This window comes from Metopolophium dirhodum, chromosome 1 (genome assembly GCF_019925205.1).
Source record: "Metopolophium dirhodum isolate CAU chromosome 1, ASM1992520v1, whole genome shotgun sequence".
In the NCBI taxonomy this organism is placed as follows: Eukaryota; Metazoa; Arthropoda; class Insecta; order Hemiptera; family Aphididae; genus Metopolophium; species Metopolophium dirhodum.
The window spans coordinates 68990404-69004320 of NC_083560.1; the positions used below are offsets into that span (position 1 = coordinate 68990404).

Consider the following 13917-nt stretch of genomic DNA (forward strand, 5'->3'; position numbering starts at 1 on the left):
TGCAAACGTTCCTACCTTTATCAACAGGTATTTATTATATTTTCAACAGGTACCCGTACCTAAATCGTAAATGTATCGGTGTTTAACTAAACGATTTGTCAGTATATACAGTCGTACCTATATTAATGCAAAATGCCAAATAAATAGTATATACATATATATAAATAATATTATATATAACACACGCGTATATATTATTATTTATATTATAATATTATATAGTAAATCATCGAATGGGGAAAATTGATATGATTTATGTAGCCAGTACAATTATTTTTGTCGTATGTACGTGTAATGGCTAAATCAACTTTCTTAGCGCGCGATGACCGATAAATTTGGCACGGGTGAAATACACAAAGATCGGTCGGCCGCGCGACGATTATATTATAAGGTATATAATATTGCGAAGTAAAAAAAACCCAATGAAAATTTGCAATATTAGCACTATAGTTGCTGCTGCCTTCCGTCGCGAAACCGCGCGAATAGAAAGCGACGACGTCGTCGGCGGCGAATAGTTTGCGGCGGCGGTACGGCGCGGGTCGGTGGAAGAGTAGTTTTCTCAACCTGCGCCGCCGCCTTCGGTTAAGAATGTTCCCCTCTCGCCGCAGCCGACGCCACCACCACCTCTCACTAACAACCAATCGCCTACCAGTTATTATATACCTGTATATCGGCTCATGATATCGGCACCGTTGCCGCAACACAAACTCGCAATGCTCAGTAGAGCAATAGCAGTTTCACACGTACGCACGGAAACGATTGACTCTACGCATGTGCTTCAGCCTCATTTCCTGTACCGTCTCAAAAATCATAAGTCAAAACTATTACCGAAACAGCGACGGTGTCAGGTGTAATTGTGAATATCGGTGAAAATATTGGACCTAAACAGTTTACGTGACTGCGCTACTTCGGTCGTACGACTTCAAGACATTTTTGCGGCGGAGACGTTCCGCCTACGACGACGATAGAGACGACCATTAACGTAAGTATAATATACTTCATGATTTGTAATTATTATTTATTGCGCATTCGATGTATGTGCTTATGCATATAACATAATCGAGTATATTATATTCCACAATATATATTAAACTCAATGATAATGTTATAGAGGTAGGCGAAAAAATACGTAGCGATTTCATTAACAGCCCCATATATATAATATATAGTCTCATATTATTCAATATCCACATGTACATACTATCATTATAATGTTTAGTATTACGATACATATATACATATAATATTATTAAACGTTCGGAGGAGACTTGAACGCGCGTTCGTCGCCCAATGAGATTCGGGAGAGGTTACGAATAACCGAGAGTTTACGATAGGTTATCAATACAATATGAATAATATCAGATTAATTTTTTTTTGAAAACGAATTGTACGTAAAAATCGTACAGTTTTATTTCAGCACCACCGATTAAATATAATAATATAAATATAATTGAGTGTGGACGGACACGTCATCTCCTCAGTGGCAATGGCTCTCTCTTATTCTCCACCACCGCCGCCGCCGCCACGCAACTTCCTTGAGCCCCGTCTGTATACTCTGATTATGTATATCTCGCCAATGCACGTGCACCGCAGTTATCCAAATGCGACGCGTATTATGTGAGGGCTGTGTGCACATCGTATAGTATATACATACACGCGTCATGCACGTTCGTGTGTGTTATTATAAGCACGCTGTATACACAGCTTCCGCACGCACACGCGAAAAATATGTTGCGGCGGTGTCTGCACACTCTCTCCTCGGCAGTCGTCGCCGCCGCCGCCGTAATAGTAACTTATAAGTATAGCGCTGTCGTCGCTGCTGCGGAAAAGAGAGAGCAGCTCACGGCGGCGGCGAAATCTATGTCACTAAACCGCCGCCGCCGCATTTCCCACAAGCACGCACGCGCAGCAGCTATATCTGCACGTCGACATGGACGAATAAAAGAAATTTGACGGCGGCGCGCCTTCAGTCCACCCCCTCTTCCTCTTCTTCTACCACCAACACCTCCTCCATTGAGCAAACGAACAAACGAACGAACGAACGACTAGGACGACGACTCGTATGCGAGTGATCCAAACATTATATTATTATATTGTGATATTATTACATATTATAAATTGGCTTTTCACGAGCCCTCCTCGTGCGCAATATAATTATATTATATAATATAATAATATATTATGTTCGTTAATTTGTATTAATAATATTAAGAATTGGTTTTTTTCCTCTGCAGTTTTCGTGGTAGCGTTTTTGTCCGTGTTTGACAATTACGACAAACATCGCGCCCCCGCTATGATTCACAGCGGCGGCGGCGCCGATTGTTATACCAGTACGACGGCAACCACGACGAATACCGGCAATCCGACGACCATGATGATGGCAAATATTCAACAACAACAACAACTAATACAACAACAACAACAGCAGCAGCAACAACAACAGCAGCAGCAACAGCAAACCGCTGCAGATGCCCCAACGGATTTCTGGTGGTGGTCGACAACGACGGCCCAGCAACACGCCGACGACGGTGGTGCGGTATCCGGACACCAACACCAGCAAATATCGTCTTCGTCGTCCCAACAGCAACAGCACAACCAAACGATGGACGGAGACGAGTTTGACGGTTTCGACTTGTCACTGCTCATAAACGGCGCAAGCGACGGATACTTCAGCGACGCCTCGTCGGCCGACTGTCGTGTGCCCGGGAATGCTATTTCCGCGACAGTTACCGTGCACACCAACACGTCTATGGATGTCGGTGGCGGCGATGGCAACTGTTACTACTCGACACCAGCGACGTCGACGTCACTGCAACAACAATTGGAGCTACAGCAACTTCTGTCCATATACGACGACATATGTTCCTTAGAAGATGCAAAATCCATTTTTCATCAACAGCCTCCGGTGGCTCCTGCCGTGGTGTCTACCACGACTGCCGGAGTCCGTCAATCCAAAACCCCCGTGCCAGTCATCCCGGCCGGCCAGCTCGTCAACGCGTCGACAACGATGACTGACACCACCGCCGCCGCCGCCGCCAAAGACCGCGCCGGCAAGACCACTCTGTTGAGATCGCTGTTGACAGCCACAGCACCGCAGCCCGCGATACCGCTGTCACCCACACGCCCGGCCGACTCACCGCCAGCGGCCGTAGTTGAATCCACCACAGAAGTGGCGACGACGCCGACGACTACGACGACAATCAAACACGAGGTCGTCTCGCCGAGCAGCCACAACAAAAGCAACAACAACAACAAACATCGACTACTGATCGAAATGTTACGTGGTAGCAACGCGGACGACGATGTCGTTCCGACGGCTCCGACGGTGCGGCCCGCGCGCCGTAGACCACGCACCGAGACTATCGGTTCCGATGATGAAGGCGGGCCGCCGCAAGGCATCCGACGCCGACTGGACGCGCCGCCGTCTCTGCAATTGGACGGTGGACAAGTGTCCAAACAGAACGTCGTGGACGACGACGAACTTCTGTTATACGGCGGCCCTTATTATTCCGCCACGACGTCGCCGTCGTGGCTGGACCGCATGGTGGCAGCGGCTGCCGCTGCGACAACGGGTGCCAGCACTGCCGATTTTTATTCATACGCCACAGACACCGCAGCAGACCAGCAGGCGCTACACCAAGATCTCTACCGTCGGCGACAACAACAACAACAACAACAATCGCAGCAGCAGCAAAACGGCGACCGTGCAGTGGACATCGTTAACATCGTGGACGACTGCTGCAGCGTCAGCGATTATTGCAACAGCTACGGCATCGGTGGCAGTGGCGGCTTCGACCAAGGCTACTACTCCGTTGCTTCGGCCGAAGTTGCGTACAGCCCACAGACTTCGGCTCCAGTGCCATCCGTCACGCCACCGCCATCGTCGTGTGGCGACCCGTCGACGACGAGCACGGTAAATATGATAAAATAATAATGTAACATAATTTGTACACATTATATTATATAGGTATTATAAATATTTTGAGTCTGGCCCGATATAATTTCCACACGTTGATTTTGTGATCGCTTTCTTCGGTGGCATAGACACATAGTATGATATCGTTATTTATTTAGGTTCTTTATGCAAATGAGTAATACTGAATAATACTCGAGAGTGACTTTAATTCCCGTCGTAACGAAATCCACGTTGTAACTATAGTAGTATAGTTCTATACATTGAAACTTCAATATTTTACTAAGTCTCGACGGTCAACCAGACAACTAAACATACGTCTGTGTTATTCGAATATATTCTATACAGAAATTCGTTAGGTAAATGGAATTCGATAAATTCGGTTCCGATCTTGTTATGGTTTTTAAAAATATTTCATTAAACAGACAATTTCGTTGAATGGAACGCGAGTTTTGCACTATTATCTGCAACCTTCCCCCACCACGCGCCGTGTGGTTAGGCTATACTTTTGTGTGACTCGCAACTGACCGCCGAGGGTCGTTACCCCACAATGGTCTTGTATTTGATATTTTGATCTTTATTATGTTCGGCTTAATATTCTGAGTTGCTATAATAAATACTTGATCGGCGTGGCAGGGTGGGGAAGGGGCGTAACGTGCTCGCAGTTTTTGTTGTCAGACAAGTATACTTACGATAAAAGGAAAAAAAAAAAACGAAACGAAAAAAAATAGCTCGAACCTACGACTTCGACGACAACATGACGTAACTTTAATATTAATAATAATAATATTATAATATCAAAGTCTCAGAGCTCTACAAGACAATTAGGTGCGGCGATTGCGAGCTGAGGAAACGCCCGGGCGCGGCCCACATTCCATCGCTGCGGCGCGCGGAACAGGTTTTCGCGTGCGCCCGTCGCTATAAAAAAAAAATTACAAAAACTATTCCGTACGCCTGGAGCGGCTTTAATATGATTTCTATTTTATTACGCATCGCCATCCATGTAGAATATAATAATAATATAACCCTCTCCTCGCCGACCCACCACCCCACCACCACACCTACCGCTGACGGCTATTCCATTATATTATAATATACGCGCCGCTGCGGTTGTTGCCATGTTAAATTATTATTATTATTATTATACACAATCAGGCGCGAGTGGCGGCGAAGTAACTATTATTACCATGATAATAATAATATAATATAGTAATTACAATAATAATATTATATTGTATACCTATATAATATTTGCCTTGTCGATTAACCTGCGCGCTAAACTCCACCGACGGCGCCTCAGGCCGTCTTGCGACCCGTGTGACGGGGAGGGAGGGCATACGACTACGACTTTGGGTGCAAGTACCGCGGGATTAACGTGAAAAAAAAACAAAAGCCTCGCCACCCTTTCCCACCCACTTCTCCACCCCGGACGATAAGTGCGTCGTGGTATCCCGCCGTATTATATATATGATACGTACTGCACGAGCAGACTTTAGAACGGCGGACATATTATACGACAGCGCGAGCGACGTCATTGTATATAATATTATATCATATTATCATATCATACATCTAAATATATAAAAATTAACATATCTTTGTTCGTTTGTCCTCCATCTGTTCAAAAACTACCGTTTCCAATAAAAGTTATAATATAAATGTATAGATTCCTCGAGACTCGGGGGGTGTTTATAGCTTTTGTATTCATAGTTTGGTATAGGGTGGATCACAAATTAATTTGGTTTTTGGTCGCTATTGCATTATAGTATAACTAATAACTATTATAATAAAATTAATACTAAATATATGACATGAGCATATAGAAATTTTGACAAATATATTACATTAATATATTAAAAAACAACTCTTAAGATCCAAATACTTATGAATACAATACTGCAGTGATTACTTTTATGAAATTTTACTATCTTAATAATTCTGTACATATTTTTGATGTTCACACATAATGACCAAACCCAATATAATAACGTTACTGGATTTACGTTGGCTTTTAAGCGCTCGTTGAATTTGTCTCAAGATTTTTGTGTTTACATTAAAAATATGTCCAGAATTAAGAAGTGGAAAATCATAAAATTAATCAATATTATAGTGTTTGTATCATATATTTAAACTGAAGTCTAACGGAAAACGATAAAAAGATCGATTAATTTTAGCCCGCGGAAAAAGTCGGGTCTAAAGTAAAGCTAAAGATTGGAAAAAAAGTATACACGAAGTAAATATTTTATTAAACGACTAAAACACTCAACACTGTTATGGATATTTATGAATAATACTGGCAATAGTTATGAATTATAAAATAATACAATACGATAGTGTTTTAATTTTTTGTTGATTAATGAATGTGACAGGTACGTATAATTGTGGAATCAGTTGATTAATAAAATAAAGTTTAGATACAACAGTTGGGTCCCATCTTTCGCCTCCTTACGTTTTTATAGTTTTTATAATACCCAATTATAGAGTTAACTGAGATCGTATGTTGTATGTACCTACTACTTTAGAAAGTATGTTCGCATATTTTAACAATAACTAATAAGTGGTAATTTTACGATTGCGCAATAATTGAAATAATACTAACATTTGTAAATTTATTCAAAAACTATTGCAAATCTATGCATAATCTTGGTGATATATAAGCATATTTAAATTTTCCTTAAAATGTTTTCAAGATCAACATTTAACGTGTTGCGTGTCGTATGGTTATAAATTTATAATTTAAAGCTCGTGCGTATAATATGTACATAATATAATATTATCGTCTGGCGGTCTTAGAACATTATTATCGAAATGATATTCATATTATTTGAAAAGGTAGTTAAATAAATTCAACTCATTTAATTTCGTATAATATAATATGATAATAAGTACATAATGAAGTAGGTACATTGTGAAGATTTATTCGATAAGAACGCTTTAGGAGGTAACAACGTTCTAAAATTTATCAATTTATACTCACACGTGTGTAGTCTATATAATATAAAATATATGTATAATATTATTATAATGTACCTACATAATATTTCGATTTATATAAATCGAATAGTAGGTGCGTATGAAACGAACACAATAATTTTTTTCTCCGAAGTCTTTTCGATCGCGGGGCGTACAAAGTGTTGTATAAATTATTAATGTGTAGTGATGCAGGAATAATAATATGTAAAAAATAATATAATGTACGATTGTGGTCGACGATCTCTCCCCTCGCCTTTTCCATCACACCCGACCGGTGTATAGTTTGCCACGCGTGTCCGTTGCGCAATCACTGCCGCGGCGTCATATATCTATGGAATACTCGTCGGATAACCTTGTGCCGGGACACATAATATAATATATATATACACCTGTTTCTATATTTACATACATAATATAGAATAATATAATATTATTATTATTATTATACACGACGACCGCGCCCGCCGACGCACTCGGAATTTGATCGTTTCGAAAGGAGCGCGCGTGACGACGCAGTGTCCGGTAGAAAGTAAAAAAAACATGCACACCCCGCCGCTCTTCCGCCATCTCAGAACTCGCCACTCTATATATACCCATCGAGTGTGTAGATATAATATATATGTATATATATATATATGATAATCACATAATATTATATATAGTGAGCGCCAACGCTTTGTAGATTTTGTTTTTCGTTTCGACGCACGTGGGGCCCGTACGCGGTCATGTACCCGCGCGATATGTATACGGCGTGAGTAATAATAACTTGACACAATATTATAATATGTACTATAAGGTCCGCACACGTGTACAAAAAAAAATCTCAACACGCTTACAGTTTGTAGTAGACATGAAAATATAATATGCATTTTCGATAGAAACGGAAAATTGAAAATTTGGAAACATTTTAATATTGTCGACCGTTTCTCAATACCTACAGCTGCTGCAGATATTATAATATTATTTTAGCACTCCCAAACCCTATAATAGGCATATTATATGCATGATGTTGTGTGAAATATAGTTAACATTTTATGGTCGGCCCGACAATAACGATTTTTCAAAGGTGGCATAGAATAGGAATATTATAACAATATCATGTGTACAATAGAAATATTTGTTTATTTACAAGTGATTATGACGTGATCAATTTATACCAAACAATAGGATGATAATATATCGCAAATAAGATAATAATACCTCTATTCTAACACAGATCAAGTACTATTATAATGCAAACTTTTATAATTCATATAGCTGATAATGTGCAGATACAATTATGTTATGGATCAAAATTTAAAAAAAAATTTTAGCTATTATAATATAATATAATATAACTATATTCAATATAAAAAATTAAAACCTTCGAATCAAAGTAGTGCTTCAATACCTATAAATGATGTGTAATCCTGATGCGTAATCACAAAATTATTGAAAATATCTTAAAAAATTATGTTTTTGGATATGATTCATACAGAGAAGTTCACTGTAACTACTTATAGTATTCCTGTGTTTTTAATAGAAGTTTTTTTTTTCTTGAATACGACGTGTCTTACGCTATAGTACCTATAATTCCAAAAATGATGTTCAACTCAAAAAAATAACAAAAATCACAATTTGTACATGGGAATTAAACGCATGTTGTACGATTGTACCTATACCTAATATAATATATTTAAAGTCATCCAACAATACAGCATGTGTAAAATTCAAATTTTTCTATCGCAATTATAATATTATAAAAAAGAAACACTATTATTTTTACAAACTGTAACCGACAAAATGCTCAAAATTAAGACTCGTTTATGAACGAACAAAAGCAGTGGGTATCTTACCTATTACATTATTATTATTATTTATTATCATTTAATATTATGCCATAGGTTTATAATACTATTATACAGTCCACATGCTGTGCCCATGACTTTGCGTAAATATTATAAGCAATACGGCGCCGATTACATGCGCATATAATATTATACTACCTTTATTGTAATAATTTCAAAGAATATAACGTCGCACTAGTCGTAGGCTGTGCATAATATGTTCGCAATATTATGCTAACCGTGACAGGTTCCATCGGAAAAACACGGATCACCGCTACCCACGCTACCCCACGCCAACTATATAATTAGTAACCGTGGTAATAAAATATAATGCCAATCAAAAATTCAAAATCGTAACAACGGATTTCATAATATTATATTGCAAATATGACATTTTTTCACAGTGCTATATTATTATTGTAATCGACATGTTAAAATAAGTAAACGCGATTCTCGATTTTCTTACTAAAAGTTGACACACAGCTATAGATGGTCCGTCGTAAAATTATTTAGATATAATATAATATTATATTATATACATTTATTGTTTGACAGAATATGTCTTTGTATTAATTGTTTCGTAATAAAAGTTGTTTTTGTTCTTGTTAACGCCCTTTTGTAATGAATTGGCATTAAATAGTGACTCATAAAAACATATTTCAGATGAATGCCTCTATATTATAATATATTCTTTGTTCGTAAAAAATGTATTAATAAACAGATTTTTTTTTTTTAAAGTTGTTAAATATTTTTATTTTTACGGCTGTTAAAAAAAATAAAAACCATAAGTAGACCTATAAAATATATATGACTAAGAATCGAAACTGGTTTGGTTTATTTCAAGCCCAAAAACGGTTTCGATTTTTTTTGAGTTTCGAATCCGAAAACAGTTTCGTTTTTTCCAAGTTCCGAGTGTGTAAACAGTTTCAATTTTTTTTCGGACTAACCGGTTTTTCGAATAGGTTTCAAACCTGTTTTGGTCTACCTAAGTATAGCATGAGTTTTATTTTTATTAAATCCAAAATACGCACACCTAGTCTCCCCCCTCCTCACGTACTCGTACCACGCCTATATCCGTGTATTATACCAGTCTATTTCGTAAAATAAATAAAATATTTCATGGCGGCGGCATGTCATATAACTACACGTCATCGCGTTAACACGTCACCGAAGTTATAATTAATTGTATACATGTATTATTATTATTATTATTAAAACGTTTTTAACGTAATTTTTTTATTTCGTAAACTTTCAGAGCGACGACGGTGATAATATGGTCCAACAAATGGCGACTTGGAAAACGACTGAAGCAACAGCCTCAGACGACTATTACGATAGGTTGCTGATGACGGTTATGATGGAAGCGGCGGCTGCGGCATCCACTGTTCCATCGCCGGCCAGCATCTCCGGTACAGCTGACAATGTCGGCAGCAGCTACATCAGCAGCAGCAGCAACAGTAGCAATAGCAGCACTTGTAGCACTACGTTCAAAAGCGTGACCGGTGAAAGTGGCGACGTGAACGCCGACGGCGACGGCAGCAACAACATGTGCTTCAAAATCGAAGTGGACGACGACGAGTATAACTGCGGCGACGCGGCCACTACGACGGCCGCCAATGACGATGATGACGACGACGACAACGAATCGGAAGTACCCGAAACCAAGTATCAACCCAGGCAGATCCTCGTCAAGACCGCGGTGACGTGCTGTTCGACAACGGCAGCCGTGTTGGAGCCGGAAAACAAGACATTGTCCGTCGCTACGACGGCTGTCGCTCCCTCCGGGTCCACGTCGTCGTCACAACACATCCACTTGTGGCAGTTCCTCAAGGAACTGTTGACCGCTTCATCAGCAGCCGCGGAACTCCAGACGGCCACCGTGGAAGGCGATGCGGTTCACTGTGGTGTGTCACCATCGTCCCCGTCGGCGTCGTCGACGACGCTCTCAAACGCCGCGGGAAACAAGCCACAGCAGCCGCAGCAGATGATTCGGTGGCTGGACCGGAAGCAGGGCATATTCAAAATCGAAGACAGCCAGGCCGTGGCCCGTCTTTGGGGACGCCGCAAGAACCGGCCTGCAATGAACTACGACAAACTATCCCGGAGCCTGCGACAATACTACAAAAAGGGCATCATGCGCAAGACGGATCGTTCCCAACGGCTCGTGTACCAGTTTTGTCATCCGTACAACGCTTGACGAAACAAAACATAATATTAGAAATAAAAATGTACATGTATTATTATTATTATTATTATCGGGTCTGTGTAGCAATTGGAGTGACGCATTGGCACATCAGTACACAATAGTTGTTCAGAGAACGCTCAGAATCTAAAATGTTATCATGTTTTGATGATTTCGTAATATACTCTCGAAGTATTGGATTCGAATTTTCCAGGGGGGCTCATACTATACGGTCACTCTTAATATTGTTACACAGTCCTGATTCTAGTATAATATATCAGACTATATGTAAGCATGGTGGTGGTAATTTTTATTTAATTTTTTAATTTTTTATTTATTCTTCAAGAAGATAATGGGCCCCCCTGAACATATTCGTGTGGGGGGCCATAACCCATTGGTAATCTAATACTTGTTAGGTTAAAGTAGTGCTTGTACTTCGTCCGAACTATTGTGATCATAATTCGGTGGAGGGAAAGCGCTCATACAATAACACATACACCGTCTCGTGATCGTCGCCGTCGGACGGGCGGGCGGCGGACGCGAAGCCGCTTAGGCGCGAGCGATGAACGCGGAAGGTAATTTTCGCGAGCGCAACCGTCACGTCCTTTTTCAGGATGACGGGGTTTTTTTTGGGGAGGAGGAGGGATTTGTGGGAAGCTTTCGAAAATCCAGTTAGGTGACGATTTTAGTTTATATAATCATTAATAATATCAATATAATATAATATACGACTAAATTGCCCATACGGTTTTCGACGGTACCTATAGTTGTCGAGCTCGAGCAGGAGAGGTGGGAGAATAATGAGGCGTTTTAGGCGCGATTTTTTTTTTTTTTACTATTTTAAAACTACCCGACCGCTGAGGCCCTCTGAGGCCATGGTTGGATTTGGGTGGTTGTTATCGGTCCCATATATCCATGATATATTGTCTATTACGTACGTTCTGTGAACATGTTTTTTTAAATATTGTAATTATAAAAATATATTTTTTATTATACATAATAATTATTATTATGTAAATTCAATATAATATTATACTAAGGTGTATATATATGCATTTATATTATAAAATTAATTATATTTAATAATATAGTGTGGGGGGATGGTGATTACGGTTTCTGTGCGGACTGTATTAATCCGCAGACGTAATACACGCCAATTGGTGCAGGTATACAATAATATATATAAATATTTTTTTTATTAGCTTTTTTGAAGTATCGGCAATATAGCCATTAACATTTTGTGGGAGGGATTACGGTTGGTCTTGAGCAACACGTGTAAATGTGGGTCAAGAGATTTTTACTTAGCACTCGGGTGGTCACCCATCCGGGAATTAAGATAGTCGGACGATACTTGACCTGAGAACACATTAGCTACTGTCACCAACCACCGCGCCCCCCAACAATAACACTATAATATAAGTACCTATTAAATTATGTATGAAATAAATGAAAATGTAAAAACTACAAACATAATATTACATTGAATGGTTAGAGGTGAGCTAATATACTTTAAAAAATAAAAGGTCTGAATTGGGGAGTCTCTAATTTAAGCACTTATTTTAATATTAAATTGTTGAGATAGCACGCGTTCTTTTTTACGTTATGCTAATACGTATAATAATATATACATAGCGATATACTTCGATTATAATATGATATTAATATATTATAGGTACAATTTATTTCATTGTAAACGTTTGATTTTAATTTATAACTCAAAATGTTTATAATAATATTATTATTGATCGTACTAATTTAAGTTTTGAAGATGTAATAATTTTACGCATAACTATATTAATAATACTGATTTCTGTGAACACTTGCGCTCTCCTTAATGAATCTTAACTTTTAAGTGCTCTGCATATTTTCACTATGCCTATTGTAAATAGTTTTTTATGAGACACTACGAATGATGTATACGCGACGGTGTATTGTATTATATAATCATTATATATTATAATTGATATAATAATAAATACACGCGTCGACGTGTTATATATTATATGATATTATAACTATTGATATAATATGTATATGCGCATGTATTATTTATTTGTAGGTCGAGCTATACGACTTATAATAATATATTAGTTAACGTTACCCTTTATTGACATATTATAATTAGTCCAAGTAATATCAATGTTAAGGCATATGCATTATGAAGAATTGCATGTATACATAATATTATAATATGACATGATAAAATATGTATAATTACAAAATATAATATGATGAAGAATCGTCAACAACGCGGTTACGGGTTATTATTGCATGATTAAATAAGTATTATAATAATATATACTATTCTATAACAACTATGCAATTAATAATAATTTTTATATATAGGTGGTATATGATTAAATTATATTGGAATTCGTTCATTTTTATATAATTTTCATTATAAGAAGGGTTTTTAACAATTTTTCAAAATGTATTTTTAGATTGATTGTAATCATTATATAACTGTATATATTATAGTGTATATTATATTATTATTTTGTTTTATATTTTTTTTTTATAAATGCTTCAGACATTATACATTTTTATAAAATATTGTAGTATCTTTTTATTTTTGAAATAACATATTCCTTTTTTCTACATTTATTTCACCTTTATCGATTACTCTACACACTGCAATTAAATTAACTGTTGACATTCCAATTTGAATTTATAAGTAAATCGAGGTGAAGACTTGTGCTACGGTTTTTATACCGAACAAAATATTTTCAACTAGTGCAGCTATATCAGGATTTATTAAAATATTATGAACAAAAATCAAAAAAGTTATACCTATAGGTAACCATTTACACTTAATTAATTTGATTAGTCAATATATCCAATAAACATATTAATATATTATCAATATATTATTGCATACTGTTATAGTATTATATTATTATCATTGTATTGGTGCGAAGATAATAGTTCTGTTAAGACTGGCCTCTGTGGCATACCTGGCATTTTTAACAAACGTGTGAAAACGGTTCAAATTTGATGTTTATATTAGGTATTTTTGTTGTGTT

General features: G+C 37.8%; 1 protein-coding gene across 1 annotated transcript; it reads left to right on the top strand.

Annotated features, from left to right (window-relative positions):
* The first annotated feature begins 696 nt into the window (after positions 1-696).
* Positions 697-13433, top strand: LOC132934505 (uncharacterized). Its single transcript, XM_061000815.1, has 3 exons — positions 697-982; positions 2235-3913; positions 9968-13433. Exons 2-3 carry the CDS (start codon positions 2294-2296, stop codon positions 10907-10909), a joined length of 2562 nt encoding a protein of 853 aa, XP_060856798.1. The 5' UTR covers positions 697-982; positions 2235-2293; the 3' UTR covers positions 10910-13433.
* The last annotated feature ends 484 nt before the right edge of the window (positions 13434-13917 follow it).

Coding starts and splice junctions, on each gene's coding strand:
- LOC132934505 (XM_061000815.1), top strand. CDS start 2,294: ATGATTCACAGCGGCGGCGGCGCCGATTGTTATACCAGTACGACGGCA. Junction 3,914..9,967: donor ACCCGTCGACGACGAGCACG/GTAAATATGATA, acceptor GTAAACTTTCAG/AGCGACGACGGTGATAATAT.